The sequence below is a fragment of the Crinia signifera genome, chromosome 5, assembly GCF_055691185.1.
Source record: "Crinia signifera chromosome 5, ASM5569118v1, whole genome shotgun sequence".
NCBI classification, from domain to species: domain Eukaryota; kingdom Metazoa; phylum Chordata; class Amphibia; order Anura; family Myobatrachidae; genus Crinia; species Crinia signifera.
In genome coordinates, this window is record NC_139221.1 from 115,195,210 (window position 1) to 115,217,451 (window position 22,242).

At 44.1% G+C, this 22,242-nt stretch overlaps 1 protein-coding gene across 1 annotated transcript in view; it reads left to right on the forward strand.

The window, feature by feature from the left end:
• DTNBP1 (dystrobrevin binding protein 1) overlaps positions 1-22,242 on the forward strand; it is a 133,416-nt gene that overhangs the window by 21,110 nt on the left and 90,064 nt on the right. The window contains exons 5-6 of the mRNA XM_083187883.1: positions 2,296-2,346; positions 8,941-9,073. Coding sequence (XP_083044009.1) covers positions 2,296-2,346; positions 8,941-9,073 — 184 coding nt within the window. The remainder of the gene's footprint in view (positions 1-2,295; positions 2,347-8,940; positions 9,074-22,242) is intronic.

Sequence of the window (22,242 nt, forward strand, 5' to 3'; positions counted from 1 at the left end):
AAGGCGCCCTTAGATTGAAATGTCAGTATAATACAATTATTGATTGTTTTCTAAGGAAGCCCAATACAACTGTCCAGGCCATTTTTTGCAGAATAAGCAATATTTTATTTATTTTCAGTTTCTTTGCTTTTGTTTTGTTCTGCGCTATATAAGAGACTGTAAATAAATAGCAAAGTCACACAGGTACATATGATATAGTAGCCTTTCATTTCATCACTTTTCAAGGAGGAATGAAGCATGTTTCCAAGAGTTGTAAGGGTACCAACAATTTTTTTCCACAACTGTATATGGGCACAGGTTGTCGTAGAAAAGAAAATTTTTCTTTATACTGACCCCTGGGGCACATTTCTGTGGTTCAGAATCCCCTTTTAGGTTGCAAATGGAATAACCATGCAAGAACTAAATACCCATGAGTGAGAATTGTCTCCTTACATTTACTGTTCATTTTCGCAGGCACATTTTTTATAGTTTCTAGGTAATCAAATTTCCAAGTGGTTGCAGTCTGAACAAGTGGTAACGTTATGGAATAAAGATTGATTTAAGGGAGTATTCAATCCTGGACACAACATAATTAGATTGAATTTACATTCAACCTATTCAATGTCTGGTCCATTTTTACAAATGTCGGAATCTCTGAGGATTGTTGAAAAAGACCAACAATTTATTGTCCATTTGTTTGACAATGCAGGCTTTAAACAAAGTCCTGACAATATTGATGGCTGATATTTCAGTCTTTTGGAAATAACGTCCAAGACTAAATAACTCCCTAAGATTTTGGATACAGTGTATACAGTATGAGCAGCTGAAGTGTCATCAGTCTATGCACTGGGTTTATCTATTTGGTGCCCCCAGTGGACTAAATGTACTTATGCAACCAGTACAACTGCTTGTGAGCGACCCCAAAGTAACAATCCCCTGTCATCTGTAATACCCCTTTTACACCAAAAAATCCGGGATCCAACCCGGCATTTGGAACAAGGATCCAAGCCGGGTCGGATCTGGGATTTGCCCCGTTTACACTGCGGTGCCTACCCCATAGTGTAGACTGAGGCGACGCTTGTAAATTACTTCATCTTTAAGCGCTGGGAGCGTGGTCATCTTGCCGGGACCGCTGATCGACGTGCTGGTGAGCTGCTGCCCTCAGCCCCCGTGCACCCCCCAAGCCATCGTCCGGGAGGTGAATGGATGCCGCAGACAGGCATCCATTCACCTCCTCCGCTGCTGCCTGCTATGCTCTGCAGACAGCAACGGAGGAGGTGAATGGATGCCTGTGTGCCCTCACCCGTCCAGGTTGATTCATTCATGTAAATGGGAGCCAGGTCGGATGACCCGGCGTACATGTTTACACCGCCCTCTACCCAGGTTCTAGCCATGTTCTACCCATGTCAGGACCTGGTAAAAATCCTGTGTAAAGGGACACGGCGTGACCCGCTGATGACCTGGGTTTTTGCGGCGGTGTAAAAGGGGTATAAGTCTTGTTGTGCAGACCAGCATATATATATATTTTTTGTGAATGACTCCGCTTCTTTGCATCCAAACGGGTTACAAACATGATTGTAGTTTTGATTTGTATTGTTCAGTTTACTGTAAAATTTGGTGTAATGCATGGAAGTAAATTATTTGACAAATGTATTTTTTTTTCTAGTACGCACAATTGATTTAATAAATTGTATGTTTCTCCACTTTCTTCCTAAGGGGTGTATCCAATTGGGTGTGGTATAGGGGTCCGACAGTCGGGATTCCGACAGATCCCGACAGTCATTATCCCACGAGGGAAATAGCCGCCGGCTGTCGGTGTTTTGACAGTCAGGATCCCGACGTCGGGTGAATGCCTGTCGGGATCCCGACTGTCGGGACCCCGTCCGGCACCCTATCCAATTACCCTTGATAAAACATCAGGGCTATTTTGTTAGATCCTCTGATAAAAAACACATTTCACAGTGAAAACTCACAAATTCAATGAAACCTGATTTTTCATCCGCTGCGCTTTTGAGACTTTTGCTTTCCGTGCTTGATTCAGGCGAAACAAATCCCAGATAAGCGCAGCATATGCAGGCTTATTGTGACTAATTATATAGCCCACTGTGGGCCTATTAACTGTGGTCAGTGATCGCGGGTAATGGGCTGCCATCCTAATTGTCCCATCTTGAACACCTTAAAGTATGTTTTCTGTTTCTTTCTTCATTTGGAGGCTGCACCACATAGTACCTAATTTAGATTTTTTTGATTTCTTACATGTATTTTAATTGTGTACCGATAACTTTCTTTACTTATTTTTGTGTAGGTATGGAAGAGTCCTGGGCTTCCCTACATAAAGGTGCCAGAGAGTGCGCAAAAGCTGGGGAGGTAATAATAATTACTATTCTATATTTAATTTGAAACTGGCTGCATGTTATACAGATTGGAGCTGCTCCTTGCGATTCTATCGCATATTGCAACCTCCCCCCCCCGCCAGCCGCCATCCTCTGACAGAAGGGGGAGCGATGTGGGATGTTTTCCCCCTTGAGGGCACTCCAAACAGCTTCTCAGTTCACACTGTCAAAAGCATGTTTAAAGTCCACACAAACTAGAACAAGGTCTTCGTTTAATTGTCTGTTGGTATCAAGTAATGGACACAATATGGACACAATCGTCTGGGCCTAAATTCAGCTGTTTGTCCTATGTAGTTGCTTTCTCATGTTTTTAGTATCTTTGAGTCACTTTTTTGTGCAGTGGAATGATTATGGCATTTTTTTAAGTCTTCTGGCACTCCTCCATATTCTATGCTGTAATCCCAGGTTACTTTCCACCCCGAGACTCTCATAAGTAGCAGCAGTGACTAGGAAATGGATATAGGAATCACAAGACTGCCTGGCAGTGCTCAGAGCTGAGACATTGGCGAAACACTTGGCCACTTACTGGCAGGGGGGGAATGGTGAATCAGTTGGGCATGAAGGGATGAGGCCCAGTGTGGATTGAGCAGTGAAGTGACTGGGAGAAGGAGAGGTCAGTGCTGAGGCTGCAGATGATGTGGGTGAGAAGGAGGGAGGTAACTGAGTTTTACATACTGCATGCTGATAGAGGGGTGGGGTCCAGTGATTGCTCCTCCCACACCCCATACAGGCCAGTCCAAGATCCCTCCAGCAGCTGTTGGCGACTAGTGAGCATAAAACCTCAGATATAAGCTGTATAAGCTGTAGGAGCTTTTGTTAACCCAGCAGCTCTTGTATGAGTATTGGCAATTTAAAGTTTGATGCTCTCATTGATTTAGTATATTGCCCATTTAGATCTTTGATGTTTGTGCTGGATCTAAATTTTTAATTGCAGTTGTATAATAAGCTTTACAGCTTCCATGAATGATTCTTTCTAAAGGACTTTTCATTTTCTCCAATATTGTTTAACTTGCGAATGTTCTTCCACTACGTTTAAGGTGGTGGTAGAGATCCATGATTTGATCCTTCTCCATATAATTGGGCATGTCTGTCTAAGGGACTCTTATTGCTGGGGTTTTTGTCAGTCTGGTTTACATCTCAATTATGCAAAAGTATACTGGGTTATTACCACATCCAAAAAAGTTTTCAGAGTGCCCTCCATGACATGAGAGTTGGATTAGATTAGATCATCGTGATAAAATGATGTATAGTCTTCAAACTGATCGCTGAGCAGCCTATATTTAATGGTTATCAGCCAACAATGGGTAACTCCACACCCAGAAGTATAACAGCACTAAAAATCCTCACAAAAAAACGAATGACCACCATACAGGCGCTAGTATGGAAATGTATCCATAAAACATACCATACGTTATGTTTATGATGATGTTGTTGATATATGTGGGGATTTTGCATTTCTCGCATCTTCACTTCAATTAATAATTGATCTCATCTGCCATGGGAAATTTAAAAAAAAATATGTAAAAAAAAACTATGTAGTTTTAGAACGGTCGCAATAGTGGGGTAACCTTTTTCAGAGTGCTGTAGACTAGGGTATCTCACTCACAATTTGGCAAGGAGTGTCAAGGTTAGCCATCACTGCACTAGAGGCTGGTGTATAAAGGTTTCTTGGTACTTATGTATTATCTGGGCTCCCATGTTAAATGCACCCCATTTTTTCATACCCCTACTATCCAACTACGCATGGAGTTGATTTTATATAGTGTGGTGAGCGCAGCGAGCCACCGTGCCCGAAGCGTGGCTAGCGGACGCGGTCTCATAAGAAAAACAGGAGCCCAGATATTACATAAGTACCGGTTTCTTTAATACAAAGGCAGAGCTGATTTGTACCACACTCACGGAAATAAATGTATGAAGACTCCTTTTTTGGGTTTCTTTTTGATCAAGTGAACAGATTCCTCACCATACTGTATATTGAGTTCAGTGGAACTGAAAACCAGAAAAAGCAGGTATAAGCCAACATTTGTAGTTTAAAAGGTTTATTTTACAAACTGTGCCCCATAGATGGCAAAAAACAACCACACACTGTCAGAAAATGGAACCCAGGCTATGAAAATGAGCAGATGGTAGATTAACTCAGATGTTTCTTTCATATGGAAAAGACATCACAGTGCCTCAGATGTTTGGCGACCAGTTTCTGCTCAATGGAAACCTTTGTCACGACATGTGGGCTCTGTAATCGTCCATGATATTTAACTGTGAAGTAGCCGATCACACAAGAGAAAATTACATCATAATTATACTTTAGCAACAAAAAAAAGAACAAACCAAAGGAATATAAATTCATATCAAATAGTAAATTAAAACCTTAATAAAAATAGTAGTAAACTTCTTAGATAAGCATTGTAAATAAAAATAACATTTTATAATCAACCTAGTTTTTTTAAGTGATATATTTGATATAAGGGCAGTCACTTCCAGTCAAATTTATAGCTTGAATTGTGGGGGTTGGAACGAAGTTGTGCACATTGTGGAGCAATCACCAGATCATGATTTGTAAATTACAATTCCGCGGGCCGGGTTATAAAATTGTGACATTACGTGGGGGGCGTCGCCTGTATTTTTACTGTTGTCAGACTCATCAGGACTTCTGATCACATTTAGTGCATGGTGGTGGTGATGCACAATCCTGCTGTCAAGGGGAGGGGAAAATGCCAATCATCAACACCTTGCTTTAGGAAATAAGTCCTGCATATTGTATTAATATAATCTCACACACACACACAAGGATGTAAAAGATGGCATTGTAGCAGATAATAAGTACATAAACATTCTATGTAATGTTTGATGGTGGTGGTGCTTGAATGACCCAAACCGCAAACCCACTTCTTGCGCGCTCGCCCATGTCTAATGCAGTGGTTTCCAACCCTGGTCCTCAAGTACCCCCAACAGTGCACGTTTTCCAGGTCACCCAGCAGGTGCTCTCATTCAGGCACATTTGAAAAGATCCACAGGTGGAGCTAATTATAGCACTTGTGATTCTGTGTGGAGACCTGCAAAACATGCACTGTTGGGGGTACTTGAGGACCAGGGTTGGGAACCACTGGTCTAATGGGTTGTTCTCCCTCTTAGCTGTACTTGCTGCTCATATTTGAAACCTGTATGCTTCATTAAATACTACTTTCGGTACTTGTTTCCTAGCACGGCGCCACCGATTTCAATTGTATGAAATCGGGTTGGAAAAATCGGGTCAATCGCATGCGATGCGACCAAATCGACCCAATTTTAAATTGTACAGCTACCCTCATGGCTGATTACAATGTTAAATGCCCCCACAGACCCGATTTTTAATTGTATACCCACCCTGATGGGTAATTACTATGTCAAATCCCCCCCCATTGTTAAAGCCACGCCCTGATCAACACCAACCCGAAGCGTGGCGAGCGCAGCGGTACGCGTCCTCCGACCTTTTCATACCCCCACTATCCACGTCGGCGTGGAGTTGATTTTATATAGTGTGTGGCGAACGGACGCGCATTACTTTACACGTATTACGCGGGGCTCGCTGCGCTCGGCACGCTTCGGGCTCGCTGTGCTCGACACACTATAAAATCAACTCCACGCCGACGTGCATAGTGAGGGTATGAAAAGGTCGGAGGACGCGCACCGTCACCCTTCGCGGGCTCGCTGCGCTCACTACGCTTTGGGTTGGCGTTGACCGTGGTGTTGCGTTAACAGTGGGGGGGCATTTGACATAATAAATAACCATCAGGGTGGATATACAATTAAAAATCGGGTTGGTCGCATCGCATACCATTATAATGGCATGCGATGCGACCGATTTTTTTAATTGTACGGGAAACGTCTTTAAAGCCCGAAAATTGGGTTGGTCAGGTCCCATCGCATACCTTAAGTCAGGCATGTCCAAACTATGGCCCTCCAGCTGTTTTGAAACTACAAGTCCCATCATGCCTCACCACAGTTTTGCTATTAGGCAATACTTAAACTATGGCAAAGCATGCTGGGATGTGTAGTTTCACAACAGCTGGAAGGCCACAGTTTGGACATGCCTGCCTTAAGTTATGGTATGCGATGGGACCCGACGGGTGCCGTGCTAGGAAACAAGTACCCTTCTTTCTTGCACTTTTAAAAGTGACTGGTGCTGGGTTGTTTCCATATTGGGATGCTGCTACTATTTTCAATCGGGTATAGATTGCTCCCCTATTTGAATTTTGGACCACGCTGCAGCCACCACTTCTATACACACATCTTATTTCTCTTGGCGATCCCTGGGATTAAGTTACAAACATTGGGGCAGATGTACTAAGCCTTAATGAGATAAATGCAAGGGTGATCAGGAGAGATAAACGTCCAGCCAATCAGCTCTTTTTTTACTTTTTTTCAAACACAGCCTGTAACATGGCAGTTAGCAGGTGATTGGCTGGATGTTTATCTCACCATATCCTTTTTCAAAGATGTTTTTATTGCAATAAATGGAGAAATTACAATGAAGAATAGCACTGAATAATAGTAAAATGATTGCATACATTTTTAGTAACATATGTATGATTGAGTTACAAATTGTACAGTAAAGATGTTACATAAACATAACATGCCTTCTTAACCCCAGGTCAGTCCTTATTGGCTTTTGCTAAACATATATGTCCTTAATCTGTCAACTCCTTTCTTGAGTCTAACTACAGCAACACCCTAGAATCCCTTAATTTGCTTTTTATGTCCTCTAGACCATTGTTTTACTGACCTGAGACTTCATCTGACCTTGTCCCAAAACAGCCAAAATGTGAGGCCTCCATCATGGCTACTGCAGCTTAAGATTTTTGTTCCCACCAGACTGATTGGACAGATAAATATTTGTGTGTGCCTGGCTTTATGTTGTGTACACTTAACACTATATAGTCAAAATCGAATCGGTATCGCATAGACATCGAATGGAGATAGGACATACTTTTAAGCTACTGTATCTATCCCGATTTGATGCCGGTGTGCGCTCCCATTCAGCTGAAATCGAAAAGCCAAATAGACAGTGCAGCAATGACCATATAGTGCAGATTGAATGTAGATAGTATGAATTGTATGTTAATAGCACATGCGTTGGCAAAGATTGCATAGCAATGGAATCTTATGGTGTGTACACATGTTGAGATTCCTTTGCTATTCGACTTGCTATGCGATCTTTGCTAACTCATGTGCTATTTACATACAATTCATGCTATCTGCATTAGATTTGCACTATATAGTCATTGCTGCCCTGTCTATCTGGGTTTCGATTTGTGCTGTCTTGGGCGCGCGCATCGGGATCACAAGGTAAAAAACCTGTACGATCTGCATGCGATTTTTGACTATATAGTCAAAATCTCATGCTGGATTGTACCGTGTGTACACAACATTAGTTAGCTGGTGCTAAACATACCCTGAAAGCTGATTAGCCCAGGTATTCTAAACAGCCTGCCCTGAAGTTTGCCAGCAGTATTGAGAGCAGAAACTCTTCACTTAACTATTAATATTACAAAAAAAAAGTGAGATTTTAATGATTTCATACCATGTTAATGTAACTAGGAATATAATATGTAATTTCTTGTCTTTCATAACCTCTTATGTTATAGCAAAAATAGTTTGGAAAGCTAAATAGGAATTACTTATTAGAAAGAAAAAAGTTATTTCATTTTAATAACTAAAGTATATTCACATTTCTTGACAATAGCCGTCCTTTTTATCGTTGATAAAAGATGAAGTGGATTTAATAGGGAGGTTTGTGTTCTTATGGGGAGTACACATGTAGCGATACTGCTGTGCGTTCTGAGCTATCCTAGATCACTCAGAACGCTCAGCAAGATTGCTCAGCACACAGCTATGTGCCAGCTTGTACGAGCATACAGCGATCTGAAAATGGGGCATTACAACCCTGATATGAATCTCTAAAGTGAAAGTGCGGTAAAAACCCTGTTTTTCAGGTTTTACTGCATCTTCACATGCACTAAAGCCTCTCTGCGGAGGAACCGCTGCAGGTGGTATCACCAGGAAAAGGTGGCACTACCCTATAGAAGACTATGGGCTTCTCGCTGCAGTGCTGTGTGAGGGATCCCTCATAGATCCCTCCCAGCATGCCCCTCGGCCGGCGCCAACACTCATGCGCAGAGGGACTCCTGGGTCTCAGACCCGGAAGTCCAGCGCCGGAACCACATCGCAAAGGACAGCTCTTATCGCAAGAGCTGTCTTTTGTGTTAATAATCACATATGTTAGGCATATGCAATGTTAGATGGACGTTAATGCATCTCGCCCCAAGTCTTGTGAGCTAGTTGACTCGCTTTAATGTATTATTTTTTCTTACCACTAGATGTCAGGATCTGCACTGGAATTGGGGGAAGGACAGTTATGTTCAGAAATCCACCTTCTCATACAGATTTATTTTTGCAAACCGTGAAATAGGGAAACCAGTTTGATTTTGTTTTTAGGCCAGAAACGCAGTATGGCCATATTACTGTAATTTCCTTATTATTTTAAATATTCTTGTTACTTTTCAATTATTCCTATTTCCTGTCTTCTCAGCAGGTGGACAGTGAGGTAGTGATGCTGTCTGCTCACTGGGAGAAGAAGAAAAACGCTCTGGTGGAACTGCAGGAACAGCTGCAACACATACCTGTATTTCTTGCAGATCTTGAGTCTGTGACTACTAAGCTTGGTGAGTAGTCTGTATACAGTTCTCTTCTGAGTTTCCAGCATTGCAATCTGGCAATTAAAGTCTGCACACAGGTGGTGTGCTTGTTATGTGACCCGACCCCACTGCACCCTGCTTTAAAAAAAACAACAACATCCTATTAAGGCAGGTGTGCTGTAAAATAGAGGCAACAGACGTGCTCCTTCACCGCAGCAGGACCACTGAGCTGGCCAGCTGGACTATAGAGCCTACTTCTACTTCGTATGTATGTATGTCACACACCAGGCAGGAAGGAGGAACTCCAAAAATGTACAAGGTGTAGGGTGCTAAAATTAACACTATATACACGTGTATGAGAGTGGAGATATATATATAATTATGATGTACAGGCCCAGGTGTTTCAGGGAGCAGCAGCTGGAGAATGGCACCTCCGGTCACCTCAAGTTCCCTTACGGCAGATGCTCTTGAACACTTCATTCATCATCCTTATATTGCAGAGGGTGTTCTTAATGTCCCCCTGTAATGCCTTGATGCTCAAAGCATCTTCTTGAACATTCCCCGGAAGCTGCCTAGCTGGAAACTGAGGCAGGGCGTCAGCTGGGGAGGAGGCTGGCAGCTGGTGACTACGGCAGCACATCCCGCTGTTCCAGTCACGCTTAGGGAAAGCTAACTTTCTGCCACACTTCTTGGGGTCTTCATCCTCATCTAAGAGAAGAAGCAGCATATAAGTCACTGGGTATTTATCACAAGAAAACATTAGTCCAGGGGTGGGGAACCTTTTTTCTACCAAGGGCCATTTGGATATTTATAAAATCCTTCGGGGGCCATATAAAAATTATCAACTTAAAAATTACATTATACATGCGGGCATTATACACACAGGCAGCGGCATATACATGTGGGCACTATACACACTGGCAGCGGCATATACATGCGGGCATTATACACACGGGCAGCGTTCTATACATGTGGGCATTAAACACACGGGCAGTGGCATATATATGCGGGCATTATACACACTGGCAGTGGCATATACATGCGGGCATTATACACACGGGCAGCGTTCTATACATGTGGGCATTAAACACACGGGCAGTAGCATATATATGCAGGCATTATACACACTGGCAGTGGCATATACATGTGGGCATTATACACACTGGCAGCGTTCTATACATGTGGGCATTAAACACACGGACAGTGGCATATACATGCGGGCATTATATACACTGGCAGCGGCATATACATAGAAACATGCGGGCATTATACACAGTGGCAGCGTTCTATACATTTGGCCATTAAACACACGGACAGTGGCATATACATGCGGGCATTATACACACTGGCAGCTTTCTATACATGTGGGTATAAAAAGTGACAGTGTGGAGGAAGGGGGGGGGGGAGTTGTCACCCCCAAACAGGTTTATGTGATTATGCAGCACTGGGGAAGGGAGGTCTTCATGAGTGAGGCTGCCAGTCACTGGGTGGTTGGGTGAGGGGAGCGGCGCAAGAGGCAGCCAGGGACAGCAGGGAAAGGAGGTGGCCCTTAACGCCGTCCACCATTTACCTTCTTAACAGGCATTAGCTCCGGCGGTGATGGCGGCTGCTCGACTCCTCTCGCAATGCTCCCGCCCATGCAGTGCATGGCGGGTGCTTTACAACACTTGCGAGAGCTTCCTAGTTCCTACCGCCCACAGTAATTGGCAGGCGCCGGGCGCTGCACGCACCAACTCCACAGCCCGCAGTGATTGGAGGGCGCGTCACCTCCACAGCCCGCAGTGATTGGCGGGCGCGTCACCTCTACAGATCTCCCCCTTATCTTGCTGGGCGGGCCGGCGCATCACCAAACTGGCTGCGGGGGCCGTATCCGGCCCGCGGGCCGGAGGTTCCCCATCCCTGCATTAGTCCATCATATAGTACATTTTTTTCATGACATTTACATACTCACTTTCCATGAAATGGACATTTGTGGGCATGGCCATCACTAGAACTGTTGGGGCCCGGGACTGACACTACACCCCCCGCCCCGCCCTTGCCAGCACCCCGCCTTTCCATACCCATTACTATCACGCAGCATCGCCCTCTGGCTCCTTCAGCCTCCACAGTCGGTCAGGTCCGGAGCGCACACTGCAGAGCGCTGAGTCCCTCTGTGTCCTAGGCTCGGCGCTCTGCAGGCTGCACTGTGCATTGTGCATGCAGTGGGGGCCGCCGGGAGGGGGAGGCTGTGCGCGCTGGTTGGGGGGGGTGTTGTGGGTGTGTCGGTGACCGGGCCCCTCCAGAGACAGCTGTACCCAGGGCACTCCCCTGTCGGCGGCCCTGTTTGTGGGTAGTAACTGGGTGACTTAAAATGTTCTTAAGGGAGTGTCAGAGGAGTGCTGTGGGCATGTAAGCCGGCTTCCACATGTGCTTGCATAGTTTTTATGCAGAATTAAATATCTCTATGAGCAGATTAACAGGTTATGGGTTTGCATACCGGGTATGGCAGTGTATTAAACAGGTATTATTTAACTTAATAACAAAGAGCTCTGAAGTTAAGTGCACAAATGTATAAAGATGTGTTTCTAAATCCAATAATTTCCAGTGTTCTCTAATATATTAATGTGGGAAGGAGCATCATACCATGGGCTTTCTCTGGGATCAGTGTGGTCATGCGCCTCCGCTTACCCTAGTGGAAAAATTGGGGAGTGACCATTCTCTTTCTGCCACTGGGCTCCATAAAGTCTAGTTATGGCTATACCAATTTTGTAATGTAGTGAGAGACATAGGGGGAAATTTACTAAGATGTGAAATACACTTCACAGGTCATGTTGTTATGGGCAACCAATCAGATCCTGTCTACTATCTTCTAGAGGGTGAAAAATAAATAAGAAGTAGCTTCTGATTGGTTGCCCATAGCAACATGACCTGTGAAGTGTATTTCACATCTTAGTAATTTTCCCCCATAGTTTCTTCCACAGCACCAATGGCCGGCTGTATAACTCATGTGGCCTGCTAAGCTGTCCAGGACAGTGGAGAAAGTTTTGGGTGATGAGCCAAGGTGCAAAGATATAATTTGATATAATGTGGGTGACAGGGCAGCAGTGGGCCCCTTAGTTCTCAGGGGCCCAGTGCACTGCCCCTATTGCACCAATGGTAGCTATGTACATCAGCCAGTATGGTTACCATAGACAACAACCGTGCACTGAGGGGACCACACTACGGAATACGAAGTTTGGAAAATCTGACAGCATTGAATCCCCCATAAAACCGAAAGGCCCATAAACACTAGTAAGATTTTGACCGATTTCACCTGATCCCAATGGATTAGGCCGAGAAATTGTCCCAAATCGGATGGTTTTGACATCCCATCCGACCTGATGTGCGATTCTGCGCGCATCGGTTGGGCCCTGGAGACTGAACCACCTGCACATAAAATCTATCGGATCGGGCACATTGCGTATGCTTTATTGCCCAGATGGGATGCCACTGATTGGCTGAGAGTGCTCTCTGCCAATCAACAGCCGGACAGTCTTTTGAAGTGTTGGTTTTTTTTTTTATTCTGCTGAAACTTCCAGCTCCACCACCCGGCACCTAGAACCTGCTGCTCAATGTTGCCCTGCAGCTGCCCGCCCTACCGCTCACCCCTTCCTGGCTCACCTGCCCCCCACCGCTGCTGCAGTTCCCTGGGAGTTTTACATGTGATAAATTGCATGTAATAATGGCACATCAAGTGCCAAAGTGTAAGGGGCCCTCCTGGGGAGTGGGGGGGGGGGGGGGGGTTGGTGGGGTGTGTGGAGCCAATGGAGAATTTGGTCCCACTTGTCTTTAGAACAAGTCGGATTAGTGTATGGGGGCCTTTAGGGGGGCTGCGGCTAATGTCAGTAACTGAAGGAATGCAGCAGATACCAGAGCTATCACTTACATACTGTATGAGAGAAACGAAATATTGTAACTAATATATAATGATAAATGGACCTCTTGTGTGGTTACCCCTCAGTTTTTCTCAGAGTATGCCGTATCAAATATATCATTTTAATAATACAAAGTAAAAAGGCTTACATGCTATAATAGTGTGGTCCGCTTTTACAGGCCAACTGTTGTTGTTCTCTCATCCGAAAGTTTCTTTTTTATAAAGAATTTATCACGGGACTTGCATCTTGCATATGATGCCTGTGAGATAGAAAAAGAATACATGAAAAAAACAAAAGTAATTACACAAATTATTTCTCTCTCTCTCTCTCTCTCTCTCTCTCTCTCTCTCTCTCTCTCTCTCTCTCTCTCTCTCTCTCTCTCTCTCTCTCTCTCTCTCTCTCTCTCTCTCTCTCTCTCTCTCTCTCTCTCTCTCTCTCTCTATGTATAGACCCTTAGCATTCAGTCTAGCGCCCTTAGATTCCTGAGGGGGTTTACAAACCATAATTATGAATGAGCTCTAACAGAATCAAGGTTCTCTATCTATATATGGCCTGTTTGAACCTTACAAAAATCCCCTTATTCCATTAGCTGTGACATAACAAAATGTGGAAAAAGTGATGCGTCGTGAATACTTTCCGGATGCACTGTTGATATGTATGAGAGTGGCTGTGTATACATGTATACAGCCAGAAATGAGAGCAGTGTATGGATGTATATACACGTATGTATTTTCATCATAATGAATTCGAAAGAGATAGAAGTGTGTGTGTGTGGCAAAAATAAAATAATAAATAAATATCCTTGGCCCGGCGGCACTCTGGAATATCAGGACAAGCTTGAATGCCGCCGTAAGCTTCAGCTCAGGGCTCAAAAAAGGCCATTCATTTTCGGATGCTTTTACCTCGGCGGTTTTATTTTTTATGTTTTTATCCTGTTGGAGGACATATGCCACTGTGACGGGCTTTCTGACACTGCACCATATTTTCCACTTCAAAATGCTTGATAACCGTGACTTGAGTTTGAACCGGAGTGGACAGTTGTACACCGGGAGAGGTGCGCACATCTGCACATGCGCAGTAACTAATCTGAGGGGGCAAAGAAGAAAGTAATGTGTATGTGTTCCCCGCAGCTCACAGATGGTACATCTGGGCAAATAACTATTGTTGCCGCAAGTTGTGGCAATAAGCATTCTTTATTGACAGGGGTTACATGACATATCCGCTGGAGAAGGTGAGACGTGCTTCCAATCCTTTCCTGTCCTTAGCTGCTGTCAGCATTGGCAGTCCAGCAGTGGCTGCAGCAGCATCAGGGCAGACTCCACTCCAGAAAAGCACTGTGTGAGTCTGGTTCATGTGTATGGCAAAGCAGGGGACGAACGATATGTCAGACTGTTTTGACATTACCTTCATGCCACTCCCTAGAAAGGAGTGGCACAAAGGTGGTTCTAGTGTGAACAGGAGCAAGCCTCAAATGATGCACTATATTGTGTGGATGTTGGCAAGATTGCAGTGTGTCTACGCTCAGTATCGCTTGTTCTTGGATCAAGGTAAATGGCACAGCTGGAATAATTGTTGATCGCTCCAGTATGTACCTAGCCTTAATGTTTAAGATGAAGAGACATGAGATACTGAGGGCAAAGTCCAAAAAAAGATGCTTGAGATGTTACCTGAGACCAGCCGTGGACGACCAAGTCACTGGTATATCTTCTCACTTCCTCTCCGTCTCTACTCAGCTGACCAAAATGTAACACCTGTCAAGGCTGCCATGGAGTGTTTCAAAGAAATGCTAATTATTGGATAACCCTAAATATAACTGGCAAACTTGCCTATTGATAAATGTCCAGTTTTATAATCGATACTTCAGAATTATCACATTTTCTTCACTTTAGAACTTGGAGAGGTACCATTTGTTCTATATATTGATTGCTGCCCAGCTGTGAACTCTCATTGTGCAGCATACATATGAATCATTTTAATGTAAAATGAAGTACCTGGTCGTGCTGTATACACCGACTGGGCAGAGCAGCACCTTGGTGTTCTCACTTATATAGATTTTGTAAAGCAGCATGTCTGTTTTCTATTTGACACAGAGACCCATCACAGTTGCAGCCATTTTATAATCTTTTCCATGTATGCTTTCCTGCCAAGCGATGCATCTAAGCATGTCACACAGCATAAAGACTCTGTTGCACTTGGAGCACTGCTTATTGTGTCATGCTTACTAAATGTCATTCTTATGTGATTTTTGCATTGGCAATGATTATTTTGAACAAATTTTATAAAGCTTAATTAATATGAAGCCATTATAAGAATTGCATCTAACGGGCAGACCTTTTCATTGTTTAAATCATCAGTTCTGCAAAATAGGGACATTTCTAGGGGCTAAACTGCCAAGAGACAGATCATTAAGTCCTGGGACTGTCCCTCGAAATTAGAGACAGTTGACAACTATGCGTAAATGTATCCTGACACTGGAAACCGCCACATACCCAAACGGTGGATATTGGTTCTATAGTTATCGCTTAATGGTTTGTTTTTGTATTTATTTTTCATCATTCAGTAGAACATGAAACCTGCTTTTGTAATGTCTGCCACCTGTGTTCAGTTCTGTTGCAATAGAGATGTGCTGTTTCAGTTTTACTCAGTTCTCAAAGCGGTATCTTGTAGGCTATCGGCTACCACATGTTTTGGATAGTCAATACAATCCCGTTTGAGAACAGAATAAGGAGATAAATAGAGAAGTGGCTCTTGTTTGATGAAATGTAGATCAATACATTTAATAACAATTAAAATTAGCACATATAATCACATATAAAAAAATAAATAAATGAACACAATGAGATCTAAAAAGCATAAGACACTGCGACAGATAGACTTGGACCAGAAATTGGGTGGGGAAGTTTGGGTGAATGTCCCGTCTTAGCTGTTGTTCTATAGGTGGCGTGATGGTGGATTGTTAATGGTGATTAAACTATGACCAGAGATACAATATGTGAAAAGCGCAGGTTACGTAATGTGTCCGCAACTGGCTTACCCTTTATACCTAACTACGTGCGAACAAAACGTAGCGCAGCGTAGCGTACCTATTAATTGTATGTTATACAGTTAAGAACCAATACCTTGATAAGAGATCTCTTCGCAGGACTTTGTCTCTAATTCTGCGAATATACTTTAAAGGACAGAGTCCGCAATATACCGTATCGCTATTATGCGAATAACCAGACACGACCACTGAATAGAAGTAAGGAGGTTAGAACTCCATAAAAAGGTTGTATTAAAGTCCCTAATGGACAAAAGGGGGTTACAGAAATAAGAAATAAACAGGTATAACAAGTGATACAATATACTAACAATGAATACTAACAAACTCTGCTAAGGGGAAAGAATACAATAATACAAGACACAATCAGCCAACAATACTACAAGGATAAATACCGTGAAAAATGCAACCGTTACCCGTCTCACTCTAGTATGCGAAGCGCAGTCCGGTCAGAGCTCACTATCGTTCAGGAATGAGCGATAGTCCGGTAGGAAGGTCCAGGGAAGGTAGTTGTGCCGAAGTGACCGAGCCTGCTCCGGGTCGCCTATCTTATAGGGTCAGAAAGGGGAGGTCAAAGGCCATTCTCATTGGTCAGAGATCATATGTCCGGTCCACTGTGATTGGAGGTTAGACGCTGTACCTGGTCTGACCAGGTGCAGGGGAGTGAACTTTAAGAGTCCTTTGTTCGGTGGTTTCGGCGTCAGCAAGGATAAGAACCGGTTTTATCTAGTTTCCTTTGTTAACTACTTACAACAGAAACTGTCTCTGGAATATGGATTTAATCCATAACTATCGGACAGTGTACATTGCGAAATATTCGCAATGACCGGAATACTCCGCATAATGAGCTGAACGGAACGGTACTAAACACGATATAGACAGGTGTGTGCAGGGCTAACTAAGCTATGTGTGGCGTTCTAAACCTTTTAACTATATTTCATTTCGTGTAAGTGTGTTATTATGAATTTATATGTGATAGTATGTCTACCCTTCTGGTCCACATTGTCACACATACTCGGGTATGGAAACTTTATTTGCGCAACTCTGCGAACCAAAATGGCGGCCATACTATCACAAAATGGCGTGTGTGTACCTAGACTTCCACAGTCCACCCTTTAACAGTAAATATAAAACTGTTACATTACAAAACATTTCACACGACAATACAGAAATTCATAATCCAAACAGAGAAATTGGGATACATGAAATAAACATATAAGGGGAGTAAACCATCTGCTCTCGGCCGATCCAGGATCATGGATAAACGATGGGCCGCATTTATCGAACAATCTACTCAGGGTCACGAAGGATAATGTACAATTTTGGGATAAAAATAAAAACAGGGGCGGTTACAACATATACACGTTCACAAGTATGGTTTCTTTAAAGGGAGGTGGTTTCGATTTTAGGGTCATATACCAAACCCTGGTCTTCCTCTGTATCTCTCGTTCTTACACTCATGATTTCGGTACGTTTTGCCTTTCCCCGGGTCACCACCTTTAAACATTTGAACAATAGCACAAAGACTATGATGGCACCACCGATACAGAGAAGGAGTTTTCCTATGCTAGCTATGATCCCCTGCGCCCATTCTCCTAGACCAGAGAACCAGTGCATTGGATTCAACCAGGAGGTCCATTCGCTAACTTTGTTACCTATTTCTGCCAGGCTGATATTATGTTCCCTTCTAAATTCCCATTTAAGCTGAAGAATCTCATCCATCCGGTGATCGATGATTTCTTCTGGGTCTTCAGTATTGTTGGTGATATATGTACAACATTTCACCCCAAACTGTGTAGAGAGGGTGACACAATATCCTCCTGTCATAGCTGTCAGATAGTTCAACACCATTCGATGTTGAACTAGCTCTCTTTTATACGCTTGTAACTCCTTCCCAGTGTATCTAAAGGTGTCATCATAAATCTCAGTGATGTTATCTACCAAGCTTGCTAATGCTTGTATATACTTAAAATTGATAACTCCTCTGGCGGTATGGGTGATATCTAATGCAATGAGGAATTGGATACCGAACGACTCGTGTATCATTTCAGAAGCTAGGGGTTCTTTTCTTATTGTTAAATCCCTTTTATGGATTTGGTCATAATGGGTATGAGTGTAAGGAGGAGAAATACCTCTGTGTACGTTCATCATCTCATCGTGTGTGAGGGTCATCACTTCCGGTAACACTCTGCCTAGATAACAAATACCAACGTAGTTCATGGAGAGCCATTTGTACGCCCTTCTACCACAAATATAATAAACATCGTCAGGGAGAAAATAAGGGACAGAGTATTTCATTATCTTGTCACACATTATCCATAAGAACATCCCCGTCCCCTGCTCCCTGACTCGTTCCTCACATGTTTCTGGCTGTAGGGTCATATTACAGTAGCCGGCTGATACTCTGCCGGCCATCATTTTACTTTTCTTCACCGTGTAAACATATTTATAGTGTCTTCCACTGGTTCGGATTTTTAATAATAATTCTTTATCTATGGGCTCTCCATCTGGACGCTGGGAGTAAGTTATTGTCTGGTTTTGCCATGTCACTTCCCAAGTACCAATTGTTCTGGAACTTGAGAAGTTCATACATACCAGGGATTTATCCACTTGGTATGGGTGTAATCTAAGACTAGGGGACCTGGTATACAGGTATCTCTTATCCAATGGCCTCCCCTTATTTAATACGCTTATCTCTGAAATATTAAGCGGGTATGGGACTAGGCCTACACTACTCCTTTTATGTAATACTTGAGAACACACCCAGCATTCTGTTTGGTTTAAAACCTTACCCACTAATGAGTGGTAATCACTCAAAGGATGTTGGCCGGTAGTTGCCTTACTGGTCGACTGACATCGCTGGATGCATCCTTCTTCCATTTTAGGTTGACAATACCTACAGACACAGTACTCACCAGACAATAAATCATCACATAGCCCTTGAACTACGTTTTCCTCATACCTTTTACCTTCTCCTGTCATGGGCAAAGTGTCAAGCTGGTTTAGGGATTCTACCTCACCCATATCTGGGTCCATTATTACACTGTCAGGACTCCGCTCCGATCGCTCTAGAATGTGGCAGCCACCAAGTATTTTTGGATGAAAGAAAGAACACAGAAAGAAAACAAAGACATATATGCATAACTGTGAACCTTTTGCTTGGAGTCCTTCCATCATCTCTACCCAGGAGACTTTTATTTTGCTCTGCTCTTAGACCTTTGTTCGCTCAGGTTGCTCGACCTTGGCTGCTTCTCAGTGTTCCCGAAACAATGCTTCTAGCGACACTTCTTCTCTCTCGCTCTCTGCACACTGGGATTCTGGGTTACTGGCTTTCTTGCAGTGGGACGAATGTATCCAAGTCTCTCTCTCTGCGACTTTAATCGATGTAGTGCTGGTCAACAAAACTTGGTACGGTCCTTCCCAACGGTCTATCAAACAACCTGAGCGTAAGAAATTTCGGATCATAACAAAGTCTCCTGGTTTAAGATTATGACAATTCTCGGTAGGCATATCAGGGTTCAGAAAATTCAGCTGCTTTTGTTGCTCCCTTAGCTGTTTGTTTAGCTTTAGGATATACTGTACAGTTAGCTCATTATTACATTTTAGATCATCCTGTGGGTCTATCATGATGTGTGGCTGCCGACCAAACAGTATCTCGAAGGGGGACAGGTTGAGCGGAGTCCTGGGAGTGGTCCTAATGCTATACAACACAATAGGCAGTGCCTCTGGCCATAACAACCCTGTTTCAGCCATAACTTTACCCAATTTGTTCTTAATAGTACCATTCATTCTCTCAACTTTGGCGCTCGCCTGGGGACGATATGGAGTATGAAGTTTACTATTAATCCCCAGGAGTTTACACATGATTTGGAAGACCTCTCCTGTGAAATGAGTGCCTCTGTCACTCTCAATGACCTTTGGGATACCATATCTACAGACAAACTCCTGACATATTTTCTTTGCTGTAAAGGTAGCGGTGTTGGAGGCAGCGGGGAAAGCCTCCACCCAGCTGGAAAACATGTCAACACAAACCAATACATATTTCAAATTTCTACAGGGTGGTAACTGTATGAAGTCGATTTGTATTACCTGGAAAGGGCCTTCTGTAGGAGGGATGTGGGATGGCTCTGTTGGGATGGCTTTTCCAACGTTCTTCCTCAAACAGGTGAGGCATGACATTGCCACTCTACCTGCTTGAGAAGCGAACCCTGGTGCACACCAGTAGGCCTTTACCAGCTTGCACATACCTTCCTTCCCAAGATGTGTCAGCCCATGGGCCGCCTCGGCTAGACTAGGAAGGTATGCTCTGGGGGCCACTGGTTTCCCGTGTCCATCTCTCCAAAGTCCGGTGGACTCTTGGCCACATCCCTTCGACTTCCATACTGCTCTTTCCTGTGGGGAACACAAATTCTGCATGTCTATCAGTTTGGATGTGGATACCATGTTCAGTGTACAAAGGTTGGTGGGATGGGTAAAAATATTTACAGGGCATGCGGCCCTTTTCGCTGCCTCATCAGCGCGGCTGTTACCAAGTGACACCGGGTCTTTCTCTGATGTGTGAGCTTTGCACTTGATAACAGCCACTCTGTCTGGAAGCTGGATAGCTCCCAGAAGTCTCCTAATGTACGTCGCATGCGCCACTGGTGTGCCAGCCGCCGTCATGAAATTTCGGAGGCGCCATAGGGCTCCAAAATCATGGACTACTCCGAAAGCATATCTGGAGTCGGTATATATGTTCACTGATTTCCCTTTAGCCAGTTCACATGCTCTGGTCAGTGCCACCAGTTCCGCTACTTGCGCTGAGTGAGGTGGTCCTAAGGGTTCAGCTTCCACAATACCTTCTCCATCTACTACCGCGTAGCCTGTGCAAAGCTCTCCCGTCTTCGTCTGTCTATGACAGCTACCATCTGTGAATAAGGTTATGTCTACCTCACTTAATGGGCTGTCGCTTATGTCAGGACGTGCTGTGAAGGTCTGATTCAGGTAGGTCATGCAATCATGTTTGTCCTCACTCTCACTAAACTCTGCTTTACCATATTCAGCAACATTTCCATCACCCTCCACCCTTTGTGCCTTGGAGGGCACATGAGGAAGAAATGTGGCTGGGTTTAATGTGTTGCATCTTTTGATGGTAATATTTACTGGGGCCATCAGCGCCAGTTCCCACTTAGTGAACCGTGCTGAGGACACATGACGTGTTTGGGCAGAATTTAGGAGAGCAGAGACAGCATGGGGAGCATGAACAGTTAAATCGTGTCCCAGCACTACGTCCTCACTCTTACTTACTAGTTGTGCTATTGCAGCCACACTTCGTAAGCAAGTTGGGAGTGAGCGTGCTACTGTGTCCAGCTGGCCACTGTAGTACGCTATTGGTCGGTTGGCATCACCATGTTTTTGTACAAGTACTCCTGCCGCACACCCACCTGATTCAGTTCCGTACAGTTCAAAGGGTTTCCCATAATCTGGCATTCCCAGTGCTGGGGCCTTTGTTAGGCTCACCTTTAGTTCCTCGAAAGCCAGCTCAGATTCCTCAGTATGAGAGACCCGCTCAGGCTTAGTTGAGGAAACCATCTCTTGCAGTGGTAATGCCAGAATAGAGAATCCTGGGATCCAATTGCGACAGTATCCACACATGCCTAAGAACGTACGGATCTGATGTTGGGTCTGTGGCAGTACCATGTTCTGAATCGCTTGGATTCTGTCGTCGGTGAGGTGTCTCAGCCCTTGGGTAAGGCAGTGACCCAGATACTTAACCCTGGTCTGGCATAATTGCAGCTTATCCTTTGATACTTTATGTCCTGTCTCTGAGAGATGCATCAGTAGCTGTCTAGTGTCATCCACTGATGACTCCAGTGACTCAGAACACAACAATAAGTCGTCGACATATTGTATCAGTATCGAACCGCTCATGGGTTGAAAGGATTGCAGACAATCATGCAAGGCCTGGGAGAAGATGCTGGGGCTGTCTATGAACCCTTGGGGGAGTCGTGTCCAGGTATACTGTACTCCTCTGTAAGTAAAGGCGAACAGATACTGGCTGTCAGGATGCAAAGGGACGGAGAAAAATGCTGAACACAAGTCAATGACTGTGAAATGGGTACAGTGAGGTGGGATTTGCATGAGGATGACAGCTGGGTTTGGCACTACGGGGAATTGGCTCTCAACTACCTTGTTTACCCCTCTCAAATCCTGCACTAGTCTGTAGCCCCTCCCCCCGCTCTTTTTCACAGGAAAAATGGGACTATTGGCCGTGCTGGAAGTTC